The 26222-nt window shown below is 38.4% G+C and overlaps 2 protein-coding genes across 5 annotated transcripts in view; both read left to right on the top strand.

Annotated features, from left to right (window-relative positions):
* The window catches only part of fam184ab (family with sequence similarity 184 member Ab), a 254481-nt gene that overhangs the window by 98794 nt on the left and 129465 nt on the right, over nt 1-26222 (top strand). For all 4 annotated transcript variants that reach the window (XR_015518906.1, XR_015518907.1, XM_087298716.1 and 1 more), the window contains exons 4-6: nt 3302-3437; nt 7410-7591; nt 25451-25636. Coding sequence is in view for 2 of the 4 variants with exons in the window: in XM_087298716.1 (XP_087154842.1) it covers nt 3302-3437; nt 7410-7591; nt 25451-25636 (504 nt within the window). In the remaining 2 variants the exon portion in view is untranslated. The remainder of the gene's footprint in view (nt 1-3301; nt 3438-7409; nt 7592-25450; nt 25637-26222) is intronic.
* Nucleotides 10508-18036, top strand: LOC147839437 (uncharacterized). The gene is made up of 2 exons (XM_087298828.1): nt 10508-10933; nt 13386-18036. Exon 2 carries the CDS (start codon nt 13912-13914, stop codon nt 15760-15762), a length of 1851 nt encoding a protein of 616 aa, XP_087154954.1. The 5' UTR covers nt 10508-10933; nt 13386-13911; the 3' UTR covers nt 15763-18036.

Raw genomic sequence — 26222 nt, forward strand, 5'->3', positions numbered from 1 at the left:
AGACACACAGCAGATCTTTAATGGAATCGATCTTCAGTCACTGTGACATTTTCAGACTGCGGCTCATAATGATCGACTCCCTGGGGTCTCTGCTAGTTTTTGTTAATCTTTGCTGATCAAAAGCTGAATTGCTCAGATGTCACATCTCTTGGAGGCTTGAACATAAACAATAACAACATTTGCAGGTGAAGTCGTTGGATTGAGGTCTAAATATCTGAGGTCAAACAGCTTGGTCACGGTTTTTCAAACCAGACTTACGTGAATCAAAGAGTATTTAGATTCCGCAGGTGCTTATTCTTATCCAATTACATGCTACTGTTTTCCAGATGAGCTTCCTGTCATCTTACTAAAAGATGTCCACATGTCGTTGTACAGTAAAAGGGTGTTTGAATTACAGTTTAGCACCGGTATGTTCAGAAATCCAATAAAAGTACAGTAAATAAACATTAAAGTTTATTGACAAGTTTATCGTTGTTTGTTTTTGGCTTTGGTATAGACAGCCTAACATCTTAGGTTTAAAAAAATAGCAAAATAGGTTTGTTTTAACATTTTGCTAGAATGACCCAACACACTACTAACATGTTTTAGCACATTGTTTGTATGTTTCTAGCAGTATATATACATTGTTTACATGTTTTATCATGTTCCTAGCACGTTTAATGGATTATTTATTGCATTGCTAGCATAATTTATCACATTGCTAGCCTTTATAACATGGCTAAAATGTTTTAGCTGATGTTAACATGCTTTAGTATGTTGCTAGCATGAATTAACATGCTTTAATATTATAAATTAATAAATTAGAATTTTTTTACCATGTTCATTGACATATCACAGGTTAACACGTTGTTAGCATGTTCCTAGCATTGTTACCATACATAAACAAATTGTTAGCATGCTGGTAATATTTCTAGTTTGTTTAAAACTTGCACTTATGGGTTTGAATCACACATTGAACCCAAAGGTTTTGTTTGTCTATTTATATCTACATCTAAACAGCTTAGTATTTAGAGAGCACATTTTAACATGTTTTAGCATGCTGCTTTGATGGCATAGCATATAACAATATATTAACTAAATTTGCTAAATGTTTTATAAGGATCACATGGTCTGTTCTATCAAATCATTTAACATGCTAACTCCATGCTATGGCCTTCTCAAAATACTGATTAAAATAACATATATAATTACAAATATAAAACCCCATTGTTTCCTTAAAAATACATTAACTGTGAAAGAACTACCTTCTCTCAAAGCATTCTCTAAAAAAGAAGCAGGCCATGTTTCCGCTTTTGTGCTTTTTAAAACAGAAGAATACGGTTTTCACATGAACTCTGCAATGGTGGAAGTGAAGGAAAAGGTTGGAAAGACAATGAGCGATAGAGAAGTTCTTTCATAAAGTGACAGAGGAATTTGACAGCGAGAGCATAGATGAAAAGGGAGAAAGAGCTAATGTGTACATGAACAATTAATGAGGATGAATTCGGAAACACTGTGTGAGAGGAAAAATGAAAAAGAGACATGAGAGAGAGACCAAGAAAGAAACCACATGATGGTTAAATATAGAGAGGCAGCTGAAAGAATAGTTTTGGTTGTCTCTTGAGACACACCAGTTGGCTGACCAGAGTTTTGGTTGTCTCTTGAGATGCGCCAATTGCGCCAGAAACTTGTTTATTTTGTTTTACTTTTTTTATTTTTAATTGAATTGAATTTTATTTTCATTCAATTATTCTTTTTTTTTTTTGGCTTAGTCCCTTTATAATCTGGGGTCACCACAGAGGAATGAACAGCCAACTTATCCAGCATATGTTTTATGCAGCGGATGCCCTTCCAGCTGCAACCCATCACTGGGAAACGTCCATACAGACTCATTTACACACACACTCATACACTACGGTCAATTTTAGCATACCTAATTCACCTGTACCACATGTCTTTGGACTTGTGGGGGAAACCGGAGCACCCAGAGAAAACCCATGTGAACACGGGGAGAAAATGCTCACGTGAGAATGATTTGCTCTTGCTCCGTCAGATGATGCAGACTCACAATTTGTGCCTTTTGTTTCCTCTTCCTTTGTGCTTTTGCTCTTCAGAGATTCTCCTGTTAAATTGGTTATCCCAAGAATGTGACATGGTTTATACTTTGCTACACTATTTATTAACAATACACGAAAAACTAAAAGGTTAAGGTAAATTCTATAATAAATATCAGTGTTTTTGATGTGTTATGTATACTGCCTATGTTTTAGGCTAGTATTATTTACAACTCCTTGTAATGAATGCTCCAGCATTCAGTAGTATTAAGAATAGTGAACTGATAAAATGAAATACAAAGTGTAGTCTTACTGCAGTAAAGTGTGGTGAATTATTGTATAACATACACTATATTGTCATAAACTACAGCATTGAGTCATTTGTTTATGTTACAGCTGTGTTTTACGATTGCAGCTATAGGATTACCACAACCGATTGATTGAAGTACTTTACTACAGTACTGTTCAAAACACAGTACATGCCAACAATTGTGTTCAGGTGGCCTGTGGAACAGCTTTTACTCAAAATGAAGAGGATGACAAGTAAATTGCCCTTCAAAATCTCATCAACAATGTGGAAGACAGCAGAGACTAGTTCACTTTACTGTGGTTGCCATGATAAAATGGGATTGATAGTGAGATTTATTTGAAGAGTGAATAGTACAGTAGGCTATAATACCTTATCAAGTGTGTCACTATTTTCTATCACAGTTATATTTATTATATTTTTTAAATTAAATGTATTCTTTACATCCAACTTCAATTCTCTGTGTATTTAAGTGCTTGAATCCTGAAGTATGCTAATAACATACAGCCAAAAATGTTATTGTTTGTTAGAATAAAAATCTAAATGTAGGACTATTTTTAGCATTTTGGTTATTTTTAATAAATAGTGTAACAATATAAATCATTACAAAAAGCACGAAAGAAAGAGGAAACACGACAAAAATTATGGGTCTGCATAGCATCTCACTGAGCGAGCAGTGTTTTGAGTGTACGCAAGAAAATTCGTGCAGTGTATATTTGAGAGCTCGCAAGCAGTTTTGTCCGCGAACAGAAGAAATCGGCATGCGAGCAAAGAGATTCGCTCGCTAGTATTACATGAATGCACTCTCAACTTGCAATACTGCGTTCACGACATTTGTCAGTGAAATAACGCCATATATTGGTGAATAAGTAGTTTGAACAAGCAGCAAATGGCATTTATTGAGTGAAGATCGCTGCATGACTATATGTGTTTCTTATTGATTTGTCGTTTCTGTTTTTAGGAGCTGCATAAACAGTTGGAGGAGGTGACTAAGGACGCAGAGATCGTGGAGATCAGGCAGAGGGAGGGCGAATGTGAGCTGGAGGCTTCCAGAGACAGAGTGCAACAGCAGGCCACAGAGATCCTGCTCAAAGCCAGTGAGATACCCACACACACTGTCTCACGGTCCACTGTTTATTCCCACTCCACTCACTTTCATTGATTTATACTTCTGTGTCACTTTAGGCTGCTAATCCATTCTAAATATGTTAAATGCCTGCTTGAAGCTGAATTTATCAGTCTATTCTTGAATAGGTCTTTGTTTGGTTCTTATTCTAGCTTTTCTCATTGTACTTGTTCACTTGTGGATTTTATTTTACATGGTTTCCGCTGTATTCATTCTTCCATGGTAGGGCACCACACCAAAATTGAGGTTTCAAACAGAATACAGTATTACAATTAAAATTAAAAATACATTTAGACTTTTAATTGATTAAACAGATAAAGGTTGTAGGGGTATCAAACAATTAATATAATTAATCGCATACAAAATAAAAGTTTTTTTTATCATTTATGAATGTGTTCTATGTATATTTATTACCGCGTACAAACTACTAAGATCTGCAAAATAAAAAATTTAAATCTGGTTGTTGAATAGCCATGCGATATTCTGCAATTTCAGAACTAGTACAGCCTCTTCACTCTTTTGTATTACTCCGCCTACATAAAGTGACAGATCAATAAAGTTTGACAAATATTGCCGCTGTTGGACAACATAATGTACTTTTGAGGCTTTTTAGGTGAGAATATAGATGTTTAGATCACAACTGCGCAGTTTGTTTATAAGGATAGTGCCTATTTTGAATATTCATAATTTGGGAGATTCAGGCGGCCAGCATGTCATACTGAGCAGAGCAAAGATGGTTGATATTTAGCCACAAGATGGCGATAAAGGCAGTATAATAAGTCCTTAAGGGAAAAAAAGTACTTTCTCAGTGTAATTTTCAAACTACAGCTGAGTGAATCATTACAGAACAGGTAAGTGACATTCTATGTTAATCTCTCTCTTGTATTTTGTAGTGCTGCACTGATTATATACCGTAGTAATCTGGTAGTGATTGCGCTGCTTTGGCTTTTTTGGGGGTTTATTATTGTAAAATCCCGATCGGAGTAGAGAAATACTGGCAAATCTCTGTAGACTGATGGCATTTCATACCGTTATACAGCCTTATAATCTTAAAATGTCAGCAAAATCACCTGTTTTGTCATCACTTTAAATATTACGCTAGAGAATCATTCAATACTAGATTCACAATTATGCCATCAAACTGTTGTATAAACAGGCACGTGCACACATAGGGCTCAACCTGTGCAGTGCACATGCCCTTTTTAGTCTTGGATAGAAAGTGCCCTTCCAAAATGGTCAAAAGTGCCCCCGCGACGCGGCACACCTTCGGTCCAGCCCTTCAGTAGGCGTGCGACAACACCGCTCTTGAGTACGCGCGACAACACAGCTGATCAGTACGCGCGCGACAACACAGCTGATCAGTACGCGCGCGACAACACAGCTGATCAGTACGCGCGCGACAACACAGCTGATCAGTACGCGCGCGACAACACCGCTCTTCAGTACGCGCGCATCCACTCTGCAGATCCCCCCCCTCCCCGCTCTTCAAAATATTTATCCTGCACATGCCCTTTTGACGGTCTCTGCATGGGCCTGTGTATAAACGCAGTATCACACTCGTAGCCGAGCGATGTGGCTGCATATCGTCACTGGTGGGACACTAAGGCACTCGGCTGTGACCTCGAGCCAATGCACGCCTCCCACCAGTGGCGATATACAGCCGTATTGGACTGCTGCTCATGTGACTTTGCTCATATGTACATAGTTCTCCTGGAACTTTCCCCTGGAACTTTCTGGAATTTTCCTCATTTAAATTCGATTGAATATTTTTTCTCTTACACTTTCATCGGGGTGTACTATTTTTTGCATTGTGATCTTAAATAATTCTTAATTTATTTGGTTCGAGTATTTTCAGTTTTTGGCTTTAGTGCTGGCTAATCTAATGCATATACACAGATATATTATTGTTAATTGAAAATAGTGATCTTTAAGGGCTGTACTCATTTACACTTGTATTATTATGTAACTGTATTTTTCATATCCCTTTCTCTGTATTCAAATCTAAGCTGTTGATTGGCTAAAAGAAAACAATTTTAAAATACCCCCCAAAAAATCTAGTGTTTTTCTTTTAGTAAAGGTGAACTGAATGAAGTGATCAGATTAATGCCACCTCTCGCTCGATTGCCCATCGATGTTGACAGGAAAGTTTGCGGAGCCCGATCAGCTCCTGGTATCCAGGCAACAGCAGCTGCGTGTTCTGGAATGATCCCTGCGGGCGGCAGAGTCCAGCTGAGCCTGTCACACCTGAATCCAAACACACTCCTGATCCTTCATCCACGAGGAACAACAGAGCACCAAGTGCTCGGCTCACACGTTCAGCTTCTGTTTAGTGCAATTACATGTTTATTAATGGCTATAAAATGATGAAATGAGCAATTCCAAGCAAATGCCATGAAAGGAATTAAGTTTTGAACAAAATAGCAAAGCTCTTTCTAATTTTTTGCTCGTATTTTACAGTACTGCAAAAATACTCAAAAATGTGATTTAAAAAAAGTCACACAATTGCCAATTTCTCATCTGTCACATCTATAACAGAGAGGTGTCACATCCATGATGAATATTTTCCCTCATAAATGCAAAAATGTCAAATAATATAAAATCAATCATTTTTGTTCTATAGACAGCCAACTCTCATCCTCCATATTATTGTTTCTTTTGGGTTGTGCAGTTTAATTCACAGAATTCCCACAAAGTATATTGTATACTGTAAACTCACTAACTTTTTTGTCACATCCATAACGCATGTTTATTTTCCTCATATAAAATATAAATTATTTACAGATTGATTTCTTTCTGATTCCATAACTCAGTGGTTAGTAGTTTTTAAACAGATGTTACAATATAATGTTAACATAGACTCACTGGCCACTTTATTAGGTACACCTGTCCAACTGCTCATTAACGCAAATTTCTAATCGGACAAATACATGGCAGGAATTCAATGCACTAAATGTGGCATGGTTGTTGGTGCCAGACAGCCTGATTTCAGTATTTCAGAAACTGCTGATCTACTTGGATTTTCATGCGCATCCATCTCTAGTGTTCACAGAGAATGGTCCAAAAGAGAGAAAATATCCAGTGAGGGGCAGTTCTGTGAGCGCAAATGCGCAAAAGGTGAGAGGACAATGGCCAAACTGGTTCCACTTGATAGAAAGGCAACAGTAACTCAATCGTGAGTATCGTGTCAATGCCACAGCCTACCTGAGTATTGTTGCTGACCATGTCCATCCCTTTATGACTACAGTGAACCCATCTTCTGATGGCTACTTCCAACAGGATAATGCGCCATGTCATAAAGTGCAAATCATCTCAGACTGGTTTCTTGAAAATGACTATGAGTTCACTGTACTCAAATGGCCTCCACAGTCACCAGATCTCAATCCAATAGAGCACCTTTGGGAGCTGGTGGAACAGAGATTCGCATCATGGATGTGCAGCCGACAAATCTGCAGCAACTGTGTGATGCAATCATGTCAATATGCACTAAAATCTCTGAGGAATATTTCCAGTATCTTGTTGAATCCATACCACAAAAAAATTAAGGCAGTTCTGAAGACAAAAGGGGGGTCCAAACCGGTACAAGTAAGGTGTACCTAATAAAGTGGCCGGCAAGTGTACACTTTCTCTGTGAATTTATGCTTTACGTTTTTATGGCAAATGTCACCCATAACACTAGAATTAGCAAGATTTTTGTCTGTGTATTGACCACCAGGCCAGTTAACAAATTATTACAAATTTCTGCACAGAAACAGCCAAAAAATATCAGCAGATTCTCTCTAGCTCTGAGTAAGCCACTGGATTTAATTGAGAATTGGTACTCTGGTGTTATAATTGAGGTTTACATGCTTCAGTGATCAGATTCGCTGGTTAGAAAGGAGGATCTTTGACTCTGTCTGGCCTTTGCATTAGATGAAATTCACAGCCATGGCTTTCTGTGGTTTAGGTCAGATCGGGAGTCTTCAGGCCACTCAGATGACCCATGAGGCCGTCATTCGGGACCTGGAGTCAGAAAAGTCTCGTCTGAAGGACAAGGTGTTGCGTCTGGAGGAGGAGAGAGGAGCGCTGCAGAACAAATGTCAGACGCTGGACGACCGGCAGAGACAGCAGATCGTCACACTGGAGAAGGTATGAATCCATATGCTGGATTAGTATCTGCTCGGGGTGTTTTGTCACGCATCATATATACAATTGAAGTCAGAATTATCAGCCCTATGAATTATTAGCCCTCCTGTATATTTTTCCCCCAATCTCTGTTTAATGGAAAGAAGATTTTTTTTCAACACATTACTAAATATAATAGTTTTAATAACTAATTTCTAATAACTGATTTATTTTATCTTTGCCATGATGACAGGACATGATATTACCCTAAATAATTTTCAAGACACTAGTATTCAGCGACATTTAAAGGCTTAACTAGGTTTATTAGCCAAGTTAGGGTAATTAGGCAAGTTATTGTATATGTAACAGTAGGACACTGGACAATAGAGTTGGGGATCCAAGTGCAGTTTATTAAAGTATAATGTCAAAAGCAGGAGCACAAAAAAGTAATACAAAGTATGTAGTCAAAATACAGGCAATGGTCAGACTAGGTGAACAAGACGAGGATCAAAACATGGCAAGATAAACAAGGAAAAATGCTTCGCAATGCAACACGGGGTGAACAAGACTCAGCAATATGTATGTGAATGTGAGTTGTATATATTGTCCATGTAATTTGTGAAGAAGAGCTACAGCTGTGTGTGTGTGTGTGTGTGTTAGTGTCCGGATTATTGTGGGGAATAGAAAATACTAAATTTATTTCCTTTTTTTTAACATTTAAACCTTAAACTCATATAATGCTATTTTTCATACATATAAAATGGTTCAAGTTGTCATATTGCTTTCTAAATAATAGTATGTTTATCTATGTTTAACTGTGATTATCTATGTTTATCTAAGATTATCTATATAATTGTCCTACTACTACTAATACAAGACTACTAAGTAGGAAAATCATAGTTTGTAGTGTGGCTCAAAAAACGAAGTTAAGAAAAGCTCTTGCAACATTTCTACCACTGTCATTTGGTTTGAGATATTATATCAAAAGCAACGTCATTTTTAAATGTAAAAATATTTTTGCGAGCACAATTTCTATTTTACCATAGGATCCTGAAGCGTAGTGCGTTTATATAAGACAGATGGAGCCATGAAAAACAGCTCAAGTTTGCAGAATCTGCAAGTTTCTCAAACATCAATCTTCCGCAGAACCATTTATTTCACATGAGCTCCTCTGAGACGTCGTTAGCTTACGCTTTAAGCATATACAAGTCCATCTCTCGTGTTTAACACTAGCTGCTTTATCACAGCTAAATCCAGACCTCCATGTTTAATTCAAAATGCTCCATCCACACCACAGGCATTTGCAAAATGTGTCTCTTTGTGGATGGTTGATTTGATTGAACAGGAATTTTTATTTCTCAGTGGTTTCTCTGAGCTTGGCAATCATTTTTCTTCTGCGGAGACAGCATGGCTATTTATTTTACTCGCTATACGGTATGGCATTGTGTGCTGTTTTCACGCAACAGTCAGCTCTAGCAGTTTGGCTTTTTGGCTGTCCTGTCGCATGTGAGCTTTTCTTTCATTATTAATATGTTGAGAGCCCCAATAAAAAGATCGTGGGAATGTAGTCTTGTTTTTGCCCCTGAAATATCCATCTCAGCAGTTTTCGAAGCAGACTTTTTTGGGGTGGGGAAACTTTTGAGTTGTGGTGGATTATCTCCCTCAGCATGTTTAATGAAGAATAAATGGGAGCAATTGTCTACTTTGAAGAATAAAGATGCATTTTAAAGGTCTGTTGAGAGTAAAATAAAGTTTTTTAGATGTTATTGTCAGAATTGTTAGTTTTTAAGATAAGTTAGTGTGCACCAAAATTGTGGCAAAATTCACGTTAAGGAGATATAAAACTGATATAAACATGTGAAGCTTGTAGTTTGTCACTTCCGCCTAAATGGATCACCGGTTAGATATTATTCACGTCACCTCATTCTTCAGTTTCTCATCAAATTGTGATCATTTAAATGCTCTCTACACTGTAAACCCTAATAAGTCAAGACTACTTAAACGATTTGAGGAAAGTGATTCCCTCATTTGGTTTGAGTAATGGGAAATCAACAGCTCAATTAATTGGATTGACCGAACATGGTCTCTTCATTGAACTAACTTAAATGTTTAAGTACAGATAACTTAAAACATCTCTATATATATGCATCTATTCTAACATTAGAATAGCATGTTGTAGTGAGTCAACGGATCGTTCCAGAACCGAACAAGCCACAGACCATGTTATCCTTAAAAGATTGGTTGGTGCCTACGAGTCTGAGATTGATTTCATTTTCAAAGCAATCCACAGGCACCCAGCAAAAGGCAAATCCACAGGATACCTAGCCAGTCAACATCACAGTTGCGTGTTAATTAACTCTACACCCTAAAACAATAAGAGGCTCTACAATCAAAAACCCACCAAACCGGTTTTTGAGAAGTACCTTTTGGTTCGCTTGTCCTTTGGCGTCTGCAAGGAATACACATTCTCAGGCAGACACAGAAGCGATCAGAAACGCTTCCAAAGTTTAATGGACATTTAAGTAAAACAGTTTATTTGAGTAATGTATGTTTACTTTGTTTCTGTAGGTTTTTGTGTGTACATGTTCCATGTGTTTAACAAAACTGTTATAGATAGTTCTTGAGTAATAGCCCTCAGTGACAAATGAAATCTACAGAATGTTTGTGAAATACTTTGTTTGGTATCGATTGAAAGCTAGGAACATTTCAAATGCATTGGTTTATATGAAGAAACCATACTATGAAAAGTGTTGACGTTATAAGACTTTATTTTAACCACTATGCTATCAAAGCAGCACCCACACCAGGTGTCAACCCGGCCTCCTAGAGGGCAGAATTGGGGTGTGACTCCACCCCGCACCTTATCTGATTGGACAAGCATTGTGTAGACCCAGCCTCTACCAAAGCCTATAAAACTTTGAACAAAGAAATTTCATCGTCGTCTTTTGCCGGTCATCTTTGCCAGTCGTCACCGCCGTCGCTGCCCGGACGTCGCTCTTCTCGTGCTGTGGCCGTTACATCGCCTCGCCGGAAGCCTTGTTACATCACGGAGCAGACCGCGACCTTCACTTGCTGCCGGCTCGACCCCCGATCTGCTTGTGCAACCGCTTCAACAACAAGCCATCGGGTCAACACATCCAAACCCTGAAACTCATCCTAACTACAGGAACCCAGGAAGGACTTCGAACGCCGCCTTGTCCAACATCCGTATCCCTAGCAACCGACTAAGGAAACCCCTCTTCACCGACAAGGGAATTCCATCACGTCACTGAAGTTGCTACGCTGACCAATCAGCTTCGCCGGGATTTCCCTTTGGACCAGTCGATGAAACCAATATTCCATCAGAACGCAAGTAGCACAAACAAGGTTTCTATCCATTGCTGACACTGGTGTGAATTATGTTTAAGTAGTAAAGAATAGCAAAATTCTCTGCTTTTATGGTTTCTCTCAGGTTGCAATGCTAAGAAGTTAGCAAAGGCTAGAAGTTTAATCCACTCAGTCAAAACTCTCCTCAAACTGCTTGTGCGTGTGTGTATGTATGTGCGTTTGTTTGTTTTACGTAGATTAGTACTTTGTGTTATAGAGTAGCAATAAACCTTTGTTTCGTTTTAAGATCCGTGTTGGTGTGTTGTGTGCTTTATAAGTTAATGCCTCAGCTTCAGATACTGCTACCTTGCTCATTAAATAATTAGATACTGTTTTTATATTGTTATTGTTGGCCACGTAATAATATAATACAGAATTGCTTTACACTAAACGTTCTATTTGCTGGACAAATACTTAAGTTAAGTGTAAGCTTTAAATAATTCTATGTGAATCATGTTCGAATCTTTGATTCGAATCCCCAAAGTTTAAACATGATTTAAACCAAAGAGCTGATTCTTACATAGTGGTGGAGAATAATTCGGGCACGCAGATCTAACTTTTAAAGCACAAAACCCAGAAATCACATTGTTAATCTTTTCTATTTTTGTCCGGAAAGAATAGATTAGAAAGAACAGAAGTTTTGTTACTGCACAATTTCATTGTGGTACCATTTGTTTTATTGCTTGACTACATTTAGTGTTGTTAAGAAAGTAAAACATTATTTAAATTGTCCGCCGAGACAAACTGTAAGCTGCTCTAAAGCGCATGTAGAGAAAGACAAAGCGTATTCCTTTGTGCTTATCTCATAACGTTATATAAGGCCTTCACAGTATGATTTCGTACGCCGCGATTCCCGGATGGAAACTCAGCTGTGTTTTCTCCTGGTAACTGATTTAGCATAGCTAACTAAATTCTTGTTGCCCTGTAATTTGCTAAGACTTAGTGAATTAATTAAAACGCGGAGCTCAGAGAAAGCTGCCTGGCGTAGTTTATAGGAGAAGTTTTGAAATTGATCAGTTAAAATTGTGGTTTGAATCCACGGATGTGTTTGCAGTCTACACAGACTTAACACAGAGTGCTGAGATCCCCCATATCTCTGTCACGATTTGTATTAATCTCAGAAATCCTGTTGATTAATTTTATCTCACTTTCATAAGTTGAGAATCGTTCAGTACTGTTAAGATATAAAATCTAACTAGTGCTTTTTGCTTGAACAGTGTGAGATGCGCCGCCATCTCAAGTGATACTGTGAAATTTGCTATTATTCCACTTTGTGGTCGTTGCCATAGCAGCAACCTTGGTCCGGAAGTACAGAGACTTGCCGGAATTACATTCAAGCGCGCATGTGCAGTCCGCCAGCGCCAGCTTGAATTGTAAACAAAGAGCATAGCGTGAAGCTAAGCTAAACTAACGCTAACGCGTTTGCATTGAAGTCTATGCATTTCCAGTAGCAGCGAAGGCTAATAGATAGCACGTAGCATTTAGTGGTCTTAAATGCATTGCATGGCTGATGTTTGAAATAACTCTTGCATCTCAGTTATTTCTCTTTACTCACCTTGGAAAAGTTAACAAACGCAAAGTTAATCAAAGTGTGCACGATCTAACTGCTGAGTTTAATCACTACTGTTTTATTTTATTTTTGTTTTTCCTGCTGTACCTGGCCTGTTGAATTTAATCAGTTTGAACTCACATAAGCTGTTGGTTTTATTAGTGATGAATTATAGTTTTGTTTTCATTACTATAAATTAACACTCTCTGACTTATTCAATTATAAATACTTTTTCCATTCATCAACATCTAGGAACACCCATTTCCTATGACTGTTGATTTATACGGATAAGACTCACTGATTAAATAAATTATGATTGTTTAATTTAATGATCAACTGCATTAAATGTTACTTTAACCAACTTCATTGTTTTGAAATTTAAATTTCATTAATGGTTCATTGATGTATGGTATCATTTTAATAACAATTATTAATAAAATTTAGTCATAAGTGTTCTTATCAATTTTAAAGATAACTTATAAAAGTTATTACCACGTTTCAGATTTAAAGTTAAGTTCAATTCAAATTTGAATTTAGTCTTTTCATCTAGTGGAGCCCTCCAATTAGCCAAACTTCAAAAGGAAAATTCTGATTTTTCTACTACGTAGGCTAAGCAGTTACTATATAACACAATAAAACCAACACTTCTTGTAGTGTCAACTCGACAGCGCCACCGCTTTGACATCCTTAAAGACACCTAATGCTAAGAGAAAACTAACTCCTTTGTTATCTCTTTCAACTAACTATCTTCTTTTTACTGGACTATTGATGCTGGTTTAAGGATTGTGCTTGTGAGAGTCAAAAAGCAGAGAATTTTAGAAACATTTAATAGATGTTTGGGACACTTGAACACTTTTAATTGTTGAAATTGTCTGATCTCACCCCTCCTTTCTCACTCATCAGGTCAACAAGAGGATAGGCGTCGTTAGATCCAATTCTAAACACGCATCCAGAAACAATTTATTTGGTGTACGGAGTCAATCATATTTAGAAGCCAATACTGTTATTGTTGTCCTACTTTCTGTCACTTCAGAGGAAAGTTAATAGCAACTTCAGTCCTGGTATTTAGAAATCTTATTTTTATATTTAACAAAAGCTAAAGGAACCCTCTCTCTAGGAAAGTGGAAACTACAGATTTTCACCCTACTCCTTATTCTCCTTATCACTTTTGTTTTCTTTGTTCTCTCACTCTGTCTGTGCTACTGACTCTTTCCACAGAGACTACCAGTTAGACACGCGTACCCACCAGAGGGCCACAGTTCCAGAGAACCACACTTAACTCAACATTAGTATACACTTAACATTGCACATTAACATTTCTCCTTTTCTGTTTGCATTGTTCTACCTTGTGTTTTTTTCTTTCTCCTCTCTATCTCTCTTCAAGGTCTGTGTCAGTTAAAATCCTAAGTCCTCCCCCCCGCCGCTAAACATGGCTCACTCCAAAGATCCTGTTGGCCACTGGAAGGACCTGGAAACATGGCTGAGCATTGTAACAGGCAGTCTCCTCCCTAAAGCTGCCGAAACACTACAGCACCTGACGCAAAACCAATTGGATGAGAACATAGACAGCATCATGAAGCAAGACCCAAGTCAAAGCTTCAACCACAAGGAGCTGGCCAAAATCACTGGTACTTTGAGTCACACACTCATAGCCACCCTCAAGTTGAGTGACAGACACGCCTCCCAACTCCAACTCAAGCTGACACGCCTGCAAGCCCGCATCGAGCAGCTAGAGCTAGAGGCTCAGGAACGTCTGGAACAACCAAGTGAGGTGGATGAAGGTACCACAGAGGAGATCGACAAACTACAAGAAGCCCTAACAGCCATCACAGAACAAAGAGAACAAGCCAGAGCAGACCACGCTGACGTCGCTAACAAGCTAGACTATGCTGAACAGCTACTGAAGGAAGCAAAGGTGGACTTAAGAGACAAGAAGGCCAGAATCAAAGCCTTTGAAACTCACCTGAGCGAAGCAAGACATGAGATCGACAGACTAATGCAGGAAGTGGATGACATCAAAGAGGAGTCTGCCAGTGAACTCAGGCATGCCTATGCACTGCGCTATGAACCTCCAAAGACAAGATGTGCACCAGCCTCGCCCCTGCCAAGCAGGACAGGATCCCCTGTCCCTGAGCTCTCACCTATTGAAAGAGGTGAGAAACCATGCCGAAGATCTTCGCCAACACCTTCTGAAGAGTCTTACCTTATCCCACAGCGACGAGAGCCTGTGATAGCCAGTCACAGATCGTCATACAGTCTGGACCTTAAAGACCTTGACAAGCTGGCCAGAAACATTGGCAAGTTTACTCCAAGTGTGTTAGGTGGTTTGGAGGTCCACGCTTATTTGCAAGACATTGATTTCCATCTGGAAATGAGACCTAATGTCTCTAATAAAGAAAGACTGTATTTGCTTCGAGCCACATCCAGCACTGAGGTGCGCAGCTTCCTGGACCGACAGCCGGCTCGGGTAAAGAACGATTACCGCTTGCTCCAAGAAGCCCTCATCAGAGAGTTTGCAAACCCTGAATCAGATCAAGGACTTTTAGGTGCTCTGGAGACAAAACAAGCTCGCAATGAGTCCCCACATGCTTACTACAACCGACTCAGGCAAGCCTTTTTCGGAACTCGCAACGAACCGAATATGGAAGAAGACCTGAACTTTAAGATTCTCTTCCTGAGAAACCTCCATCCTGCAGTAAGCCAACATCTCGGAGTACTCGCATGCCCACGAACAATGAGCATCCAGCAATTGCGAGATTTGACACAGAAAGCCCACGACAAACAAAAGATGGTGTTAGAGAAAAACACTAAAACTGCCACAGTTTTTGACTTTAACACCCATCCAGAACTGGCACTAGAGGGTGCCCAACGCTCAAACAGCGTGAGACCACCATTCCCAACATGGAATGCGTCTTCGTCCAATAGACAACGGAACTCCTACGATGACACAAGACCTAAACAAAGGAACAGTCACTGGCATGGACCGCATGGACAACAACGCTCGCCTGAACACCACCGGGAAAGAAACCAATGGGGGTCAAACAAAAGCTGGTCACCTTCTAAGGGAAGACATCAAAACCCTGGATCATCAAGTCCAAGGAGTCAACGAAGGTACTCCAAAAACTTCCACCCTGACAACGCTCAGACTCAATCCCAGCAAGAGGAAAATGCCACACCGGGATTTAACCCTCAAGAACTGGTGAAATTGATGATGAAAGAGTTTCTCAAATGCATAGAAGAGGACAGGAAACGGGAAAAGGAAAAAGCAGATTCAGCCTGACTAGTCGCCGAGCGGAGAAGCAACAATCACCTGAACCAACAAACACTTGCAGATGAAAGCCCTCAGGTTTCCAAAAGTGCCGTTCTGGTCGTCTGCCACTCCTCCGACAAACCTCAGTTCAGTCCTGAAACCCTTCCTGACCCATGCCAAACTCCGGTACCTCCATTACTAGATGAACATTTGACAGCTCCATCATCATTGAACAACAAATGGGGGAGGACCACAACTTGACACAGATCAACTGTTCTACCCTCTTCACACTAACATAACCTTTGACATTTTAGGGAAACACCTAGTTAAACACAACACTAATACTTTCTCCTCTACAGCACTGCTAGAACAACTTCTAGTAGAGAGGATCCACTCCACATTTGCAACACTGTTTTGCTGGTTTTTAACCTAGCTTGTTTTGTTGCATCACTGTGCCCCTTCATTTCCTTTCTCTCTCTCTCCCTAACTAATTTGCAGTTCCAGTCCCCTCTACAGGGAACTCCTGCAAATTCATGCATAGGGCCTAAAAGTAGGATTGACTCCTTCTCCCAAATTAGTGTCAATTGCTGCAGAATTATTGCTTATTTAAGTTGAAGCTAGCGCCACTCCATACTTGCAATGAAGTAAACTAGCTAAATAACTAAATTTGAATTATTTCAGGCAATGTTACACTACACCTTGTGTTCCTAACACGAACAATTTAAGCTAAAACCTGCACCAGAACTCAGTCTATGGAATGGAAATGTGGTTTGTGTCTTGTGTGTCTGTTCTCTCTCTACCTATGCCTCTTGTTCCAGTGTCTGCCGATGTTCATGCCAGGAACATCACCATCCAAATGGGGGATGTAGTGAGTCAACGGATCGTTCCAGAACCGAACAAGCCACAGACCATGTTATCCTTAAAAGATTGGTTGGTGCCTACGAGTCTGAGATTGATTTCATTTTCAAAGCAATCCACAGGCACCCAGCAAAAGGCAAATCCACAGGATACCTAGCCAGTCAACATCACAGTTGCGTGTTAATTAACTCTACACCCTAAAACAATAAGAGGCTCTACAATCAAAAACCCACCAAACCGGTTTTTGAGAAGTACCTTTTGGTTCGCTTGTCCTTTGGCGTCTGCAAGGAATACACATTCTCAGGCAGACACAGAAGCGATCAGAAACGCTTCCAAAGTTTAATGGACATTTAAGTAAAACAGTTTATTTGAGTAATGTATGTTTACTTTATGTTTCTGTAGGTTTTTGTGTGTACATGTTCCATGTGTTTAACAAAACTGTTATAGATAGTTCTTGAGTAATAGCCCTCAGTGACAAATGAAATCTACAGAATGTTTGTGAAATACTTTGTTTGGTATCGATTGAAAGCTAGGAACATTTTAAATGCATTGGTTTATATGAAGAAACCATACTATGAAAAGTGTTGACGTTATAAGACTTTATTTTAACCACTATGCTATCAAAGCAGCACCCACACCAGGTGTCAACCCGGCCTCCTAGAGGGCAGAATTGGGGTGTGACTCCACCCCGCACCTTATCTGATTGGACAAGCATTGTGTAGACCCAGCCTCTACCAAAGCCTATAAAACTTTGAACAAAGAAATTTCATCGTCGTCTTTTGCCGGTCATCTTTGCCAGTCGTCACCGCCGTCGCTGCCCGGACGTCGCTCTTCTCGTGCTGTGGCCGTTACATCACCTCGCCGGAAGCCTCGTTACATCACGGAGCAGACCGCGACCTTCACTTGCTGCCGGCTCGACCCCCGATCTGCTTGTGCAACCGCTTCAACAACAAGCCATCGGGTCAACACATCCAAACCCTGAAACTCATCCTAACTACAGGAACCCAGGAAGGACTTCGAACGCCGCCTTGTCCAACATCCGTATCCCTAGCAACCGACTAAGGAAACCCCTCTTCACCGACAAGGGAATTCCATCACGTCACTGAAGTTGCTACGCTGACCAATCAGCTTCGCCGGGATTTCTCTTTGGACCAGTCGATGAAACCAATATTCCATCAGAACGCAAGTAGCACAAACAAGGTTTCTATCCATTACTGACACTGGTGTGAATTATGTTTAAGTAGTAAAGAATAGCAAAATTCTCTGCTTTTATGGTTTCTCTCAGGTTGCAATGCTAAGAAGTTAGCAAAGGCTAGAAGTTTAATCCACTCAGTCAAAACTCTCCTCAAACTGCTTGTGCGTGTGTGTATGTATGTGCGTTTGTTTGTTTTACGTAGATTAGTACTTTGTGTTATAGAGTAGCAATAAACCTTTGTTTCGTTTTAAGATCCGTGTTGGTGTGTTGTGTGCTTTATAAGTTAATGCCTCAGCTTCAGATACTGCTACCTTGCTCATTAAATAATTAGATACTGTTTTTATATTGTTATTGTTGGCCACGTAATAATATAATACAGAATTGCTTTACACTAAACGTTCTATTTGCTGGACAAATACTTAAGTTAAGTGTAAGCTTTAAATAATTCTATGTGAATCATGTTCGAATCTTTGATTCGAATCCCCAAAGTTTAAACATGATTTAAACCAAAGAGCTGATTCTTACAATGTATATAAATGAAGATAAATGTATACAAGCGTTTAAATTTCTACCTAATAATTGACCTTTTCTCTTTGTTTTGTCAGATGGGTTTAGGTAGTGCCTCTGTCCTGCCGATGCTTCAGCAAAATTCAGCATCACAAGCAAAATGACCGCCATTTGTCATATAAGATAAATTAGCTCAGTTGTCAAAACACAATTTCAAGTGTGACCAATCATTTAAACAGAGTTTGGTGAATTGTTTTAACAAATAAAAATGGTATGTTCAGAGAACTTTAAATATTAATTAAAAGTTTTTTGCTACCTGTTTAAGTTTTGATGCCAAAGCCTGGTAAGTAGGGTCAGCATGGTGGTGCATTGCGAAGCGCTCTCGCCTCACAGCAAGAAAGTCACTGGTTCGAGCCTTGGCTGGGTCAGTTGGTATTTCTGTGTAGGTTTCCTCTGGGTGCTCTGGTTTCCCCCATCCGCCAGAATGACGCTTCACATTTTTTGCGCTTGAGTTCAACCACTCTCACTGACAGAGCAGTGATAAAACAAAATGCTATTGACTGTTTTTTTTTTTAAAGGTGGAGAAGCAATACTATGTCCCACTTTCTGTTCATGTTTAGGTTGAGATTATGTCAAACATTGAAGAAAAATGCATATTTCAAAGCACAAGACCATTAAAAAAAGTAATTTGAAGAACATTAATTTAGGCTTCAAAAAAGCAATTAAACTTGGGTTTGCATTTAAGATCCAAAAGTGCTCAAAGTTTTGTTTTCGTGTGAGAATTATCCGGCTTGACTAAATGTGTTAGTGTAATGAACTGTGTTTGTACACAGAGCTTGTTATTTGCAATCTTTAAAAAGTCTATGGGAAAATCCTATAGGGATTTTATCGAAGCCAGTTTTATGCTAGCAGTCAATTAGCCTACAAGGTAACTTCATAGTTTCTCCTCTCAATTATCTTTATATCAATCCACACTCAAATATATATATATATATATATATATATATATATATATATATATATATATATATATATATATATATATATATATATATATATACTTGTTTAAACTACATATTAAAAATGAGCCGAAACAATTTTTGAGATTTCATTAGGACAACTTGATTTTTTAATGTTTATTCCACATACATTTGTTAAAAGTGTTAAGTTAACTTAATCGATTTGTGTTGGGAAAACATGAGTGAATTGTGTGGAACACTGCATTTTTTTACAGTGTATATATTGTGAATAATGAGCAAAGTTATATTTTTGTTTCTGGCAAATGAAATTTTAGTTTTAATTAATTACATTAATTACTCTTGAAATATTGCAATTTTTTTCCTTGAAATAATTCAGCAAGTACTCATGCAAACCAAATTAAAATCAATATTTAGTTATTGCAGAAACTTTTGCTTTCAGCGCATTAACCTTATACTACTCTAATTTCTATAACTACCCTCGTCTCTATTACATAATGTTGGTGTGTTTAGTTTTTTCTTGTTCATAAACATTTTTTATTAAGATCTACTTAAATGTGCAGAACGTGATTTGCCAAAATGCAAATAGGTTAGCATATTATTTTTGAAACACAGGCCCTCCTCTCCCGTCCAAAGCCATGCCTCCTGAAACATGAGTGTGTGCACCTTAAAGATGACAGCAGACAACCAACTAGTTCTTGTCATTAGCCAGTTAGAAAACTTTACAGTATGTTATAATATTGCAATTCTGAACGAAATAAAAAATATAATTTTTTTAAAATATATATTTTTTATACATATATTAAATATAGCACGTTTTCAGTTGTGTAGCTTGTCATAATGGTCTCACTCTCTCATGCGCTTTGTCCTAAAGGGACTACTGTATGCTTATAATGGTTGGCTGGCGGCGTGCAGGAATACTTACATGATATGTCAGACCGAATATTCAAAGTAGCATGGTAAATATAGGGAGCACGTCACAGGCTGTCGTTGTTCAAAAATGAACCACTGTGAATATAAAACAAACTTCACCTCAGCAAAGCAGACTAGTCGGACTAGTGTTATTTACTGATGTTTGGTTGTTAAATTAAATAAAAATCTACTTTATCGATGCTGTATAAGGACCTTATGAAACTGAAAATATTCACATCAATCTTTCACCGGAAGATTTCGGTGGCTGAATAACGCTTCTGTGCATATAACCCATTCGTAGCACAACACAATCTACATCAGCTTTGCGTGACTAAAGCTGTTTTAAAACAGAATATTACCTGTTTAAAATTAATACTTCAGCCATGGTGTTCCACCAGTGTACAAAAGTAACTCCAATCTTCATTTAGGATTTGAACAAGTTTTTTATTTGTCATTTGATTTTACTGTAAAGGCTGATTTATACTTCTGCGTCAAACACCGGCGTATGCTACAGCGCTGACGCATAGCACATCGCCGTGGCCGTCGCCGTCACTGACGTGCACCTCTCAAAAATTGTAACTACACGTCGCAACAATGCGTAGCGCAAGCTCTGTGATTGGTCGGCTTGCTATCGCCGACGAGTCTGGGCGGGACCGAGAGCTGCGCGAATGGCGCGAGCTATTGTTTACAAGTGTGGAGTCCGTGAAGGAGCTCCGGATGGAAAGTTTTGTTCTGTGTTTACCTCATGGTTAAAGTTGTTGCACGTCCGCCGGTTCCTGCCTCAAAATGAGCGAGTTTGAGTCACTTGTACATCCAGGAAGTGTTCAGAATAGCAAAACATCAGCGAAGAAACTCGACACAGAGGAACATTTACACCTCACTGCCCACTAGCGTTTCGGAAGTGTTAATGCAGACCAACGGAGACAGCGCGCAGAAGTATAAATGCACAGCCACGAGCGTTGCCTGCGCCGTGAGTTGCGCCGGTCACTTGACGCAGAAGTATAAACCAGGCTTAACTGTAATTGTCTCATCTGTACATGAATGCATGGCAAATGGCGGATCTGCGTTAAGAGATGCGCTGTTATAAAAATCTACATTTGCTGACAGACAATTTGGGCTACTTATCAGAATTATGGGGATTATCAGCCTGACAATATTTAATTGGATGAACATTTTGTAGTCTTATTCCTTACCCAGAATATAAAAACACATATAATACATTTAGATCATTTACTTTAATCATTACTATTGGAATGTGAAGAGACTTTCAACCAGCACAACAAACAATGTTTCTGAAGACAATCACCTACTGCACCTTTTACAATTTCTATTTTAGTGCTTCTTCGTTATGCTTGATTGAGTGTATAATCTTTGTAATGTTACTTAGGGTGACAATTTTAACATCTGTCCAGGGACAACAGATTAAAAATAGCCTTTCGGCTAATTCTGGTGTATTGCCGCAATGCTGATTAATGCACGCTGTCTCTGGCAAATAAATGAATAAATAAATACGGATCAGGGTCAGGAAAAATTCTCCTTAAATAGATAGTTCACCCAGATATTAAAATGACCCCATTACTTACTCTCCCTCATGTGGTTTTAAACCATTACGAGGTTTAATTCTTCAGTTGAACACAAAGTGAAGTTTATGTATAAACAAATATCGAGAGGATCACGTGCTTATGATTGCTAGCAGCTGACCCGCATTATCCAATTCACTACGATCCAATCAGATGACTCCTAAACTACTATAAATACCCTGGGGTTTATTCTATTGCTATCTTCGTCTTGAAGAGTCCCCCCTTTCTCCCCTACTCCTCCTTAGACGGGTGACACGGTGGCCCAGTGCCTAGCACTGTCGCCTCACAGCAAGAATGTCTCTGGTTCCTGGCTTTACCAAAACTAGCAGACATTTCTGTGCGGAGTTTTGCACTTCTCCCTGTGCTCACGTGGGTTTCCCCCGGGTTCCCCGGTTTCCTCCCACCGCCTAAAAACATGCAATTAAGTCAATTGAACAATCCAAATTGTCAACATAGACACGCTTCTAGTTAGTAATTAGTTTCAAGAGCATTCACTTGCTACAGCAGGGGAGTTCTCGAGATCTACCTGAGCTCAAACTCCCCTCCCGCTTTGCAACGGGAGGGAGCCCTGGGCTCGAGGATCTCATGAGCTCAGGGCTCTCTCCCGGGACAGCATGCCAAACAAGCTTTATAATTAATCATCAGCTAAGTGTGAACTATTGAAAGACGATTTTTGAAGAGCGCTGGTTCCTGGGAACAAAAGACTTCCATAGTTATTAAAGACTATAATGGAAGTCAATGGGTGCCAGATACTGTACAAACAATTTTCTGACAATTATACTTTGTGTTCAACAAAAGAAAGAAACTCAGTTAGGTTTAGAACAAGTGAGTAAATGATAACAGAATTGTCATTTTTGAGTGAACTGTCCCTTTAACACCAGCTATTAGTCAATTTTTTAAAAATACACTATGAGGAGTACATGAAGTCCCTCAGGTGTTGAATTTCAGCATAATTCCCCTGTGAAAGAGTCTCATCAGGCTTTTTTCCCATCTCTTTCTGTCGCCCACATCTCCGTTTTGTTAGCAGCGCAGCCTTGAGTCACTGTTACTATGACAACACTCACAAAAAGAGCGGGAAACTGTTGTGAAGTGATTCACTCTTCTGATGACAGCTTTATTTACACTCTCTTCACTGTGTCCGTGAGGACTTTGAGACGTCTTTTAGTTTTCGCCCCTATACTTCTATGATGGATTCCTAACATGTTTGTACAAGAGCTTATTGAAATATGTTTTGTGCCATCTTAAAGGTTCAAGAAACCCTCGAGTACTTGTTTAAAGATGTTAACAGATTTGTATGTGTTGAGCATCAATTAAGTCAACGTTGGCCCATGTTAGGTTTATTTTTGGGGGAAACTGGATAATTATGAGTTTTTGTCAGCTAATTTCATCTTCTGGGTTTAAATAATTATTGGGGCGGGATTACAATCTGTGATGTAGCTCTGATCTGCATGTTCAGTGATGATGCATCGGTTTCCCCTTTTTATTCATACACTTGAGTTTTCTTTTCCTATGAGCACACCCTGCTTCTTAATTATTCATCACTGTACATGCTTTCCGATGATAGACTTATATGGACAGACCTGCCAAGCTGTAAGACAACATTTGGTGCACTTAGGTGGTTGTGAAGGGTTGTATGTGTTTGTTACCATGATCCACAGGGTTTGTTGCATGGCTTAACTCATGATGCTCTTAGGACTACTAATAAAAAGAAGCTGTGTGTGTGCAGCAAGCATTTTTGTTGCTGTAGGAAAATTGGAGATTGACAGACTTTTTCTTTTATCAGCTGAGTTTGTTACCATTCAGACACATCTGTGCTGCCCTGTTCGCACATGTTTAAAATCTTGCAGATTACCGGCAGGTTGGAATAGATAGGGCAAGAGACCTGCTGCACAGCTGTCCACTGTGTCTGTATTCAGGCCCGGGGATTCAGGAGGAGAGAAGTCCTATTCATTTATAATGTTTATAGTGTAATAATTATCTCTATAATGATAACAAATTGTGGTTATGTGTATATATATATTAAATAAAATTAAGAATAGCCTATCGTATATAACATGGCATTAAATTACTGTTTATTTCTTTGCGTTTTAATTTTGTACACTATAAAACCATGGGTCTCCTCATGTTTTGTGTCTGATTTTGTTAGCTGACTGGCAGTTGATCTCCGCTCTTTTTTTTCTCTGCTCTACCGGCCACGCCCACTCCTCCCTCTGCTCGCAGCGCTTCACGCTTATCATGAAGCATTTTTTGAAAAAATTCTGAGGCAGACTTGAACCAAAAGAGGGGGTTTCATGGCCCTTTAACAAGTAATGCACTGTAATTGGGTGATAGTATGGGAAAAGGGCTTTATACACTGAAAAAAATGATTCATTGTGTTTACTAAATGGATTTAAGGTAAGTGGTTGCAAACAATTTATACGGGCTGAATTTAAACAAACTAAATTGAACATTACTTAATTGAATTTGTGTTTACATTCAGCCCGTATAAATTGTTTGCCACCACTAAACTTACTAAGTGAATAAATCCAATTAAATATTCTTTTTTAACCGTGTACTATAATATTGATGAGCACTGATTTTATTGGCTAAAGAAAAGTGATCTATTGTTGATTTTAAGGTTTTATAAGTTCATTCATTCATTCATTTATTTTCCTTCGGCTTATTCCCTTATTTATTAGGCTATGCCTCAGTGGAATAAACCGCCAACTATTCCGGCCTTGTTTTACACAGTGGATGGCCTTCCAGCCACAACCCAGTACTGAGAAACACCCATTTATACACACTCATACACTACGGCCAATTTACTTTATTCAATACACATATACCACGTCTTTGGTCTCATGGGGGAAACCAGAGCACCTGGAGAAAACAAACACCAAAACGGGGAGAACATGCAGACTCCACACAGAAACGCCAACTGACCCAGCCGGGGCTCGAACCAGCAACCTTCTTGCTGTGAGTCGATCGTGCTACCCACTGCACCATCTTAACGCCTAATATGACTAAATTTCAATTATAATTTACGTAATTAAGTTAAATTAATAAGCAGAAAACATGACATTTAAAACAATAAACACCGTTATTTATTTTTATTTAATTGTTTATTGATTTATGTAGCCTTGGCAACGCAGTAAAATTCTAAACTTATTAAAACTAAAATTGTTTAATAATATAATTTAATAATTTATCAATTTTAATAATGTTTAATTTAATAAAACTAAATATAAATAATTAATTATTAATCATTTAAATAATGTAGACATATTTATTAAATACATATTTAATATAGGCGGCACGGTGACTCAGTGGTTAGTACTGTTACCTCACAGCTAGAAGGGTGCTGGTTCGAGGCCCGTCTGGGTCAGTTAGCATTTGGTATGGATGTTTTCCAGTATTGGGTTGCAGCTGGATGGCCGCTGTGTGAAAAATCCGCTGTGTGAAAAATATGCTGGATAAGATGGCAGTTCATTCCGCTGTGGCGACCCCTGATGAATAAAGGGACTAAGCCAAGGAAAATGAATGCATGAATGAATATTTAATATAATAAATAAAATATTTAATATGAAATATAACTCCATTTTAAGAAAATGCATACATACACTGTAAATAAATATAAATTTATCAATGTACTTTCATATAAGCATGATAAGACATGTTTTATTGATGTTTGTTTTGATTTTTCTCAACAGTCTCTTCGAGAGGAAAAGCAGATCTATGAAAAGGAGCTAATGAACTTGCGTGCCAAATATGAAGACGACACTGCTCACTTTAAGGAGAGCCACAGCCGGGCGCTGGAGGAGCTCTCCAGAAAACACCGGGCATCCCTGGAAAACATCCAGAGCCTCTCGGAGAAGGAAAAGAACCGGCTCCTGTCTGTGAGTAAACACCATAAACACACTAGAGCTGAGCACAGCAGTGTGCAAAATCCTCCATGAGTGTCGATAAAACTCATTTAGTAGTATTTACAATATAAACGGCAGAATAGATAACTAAATAGACAAAAAAAAACACTTAATAAAAGTGACAACGGTACATACAAAGTTCACTTTTTAAAAACAAAATATTATTATAAACATTAATTTAATTAAAAAAACTATATAATAAAGCTGAATAAAAAATGTATGTATGTATATATATTATATATATATATATATATATATATATATATATATATATATATATATATATATATATATATATATATATATATATATATTTTTTTTTTTTTTTTTTTTCAATACAGTTGAAGTTGAAATTATTAGCCCCCAAATTTGTATTATTTTTTCCCAATTTCTGTTTAATGGAGAGAAGATTTTTTCAATACATTTCTTAACATAATAGTTTTTAAATCTCATTTCTAATAACTGATTTATTTTATCTTTGCCATGATGACAGTAAATCATATTTTACTAGATATTTTTCAAGACATTAGGCAAGTTACTGTATAATGATGGTTTGTTC

The sequence above is a fragment of the Danio rerio genome, chromosome 20 (assembly GCF_052040795.2).
Source record: "Danio rerio strain M-AB ecotype USA chromosome 20, GRCz13ab, whole genome shotgun sequence".
Taxonomy (NCBI): Eukaryota; Metazoa; Chordata; class Actinopteri; order Cypriniformes; family Danionidae; genus Danio; species Danio rerio.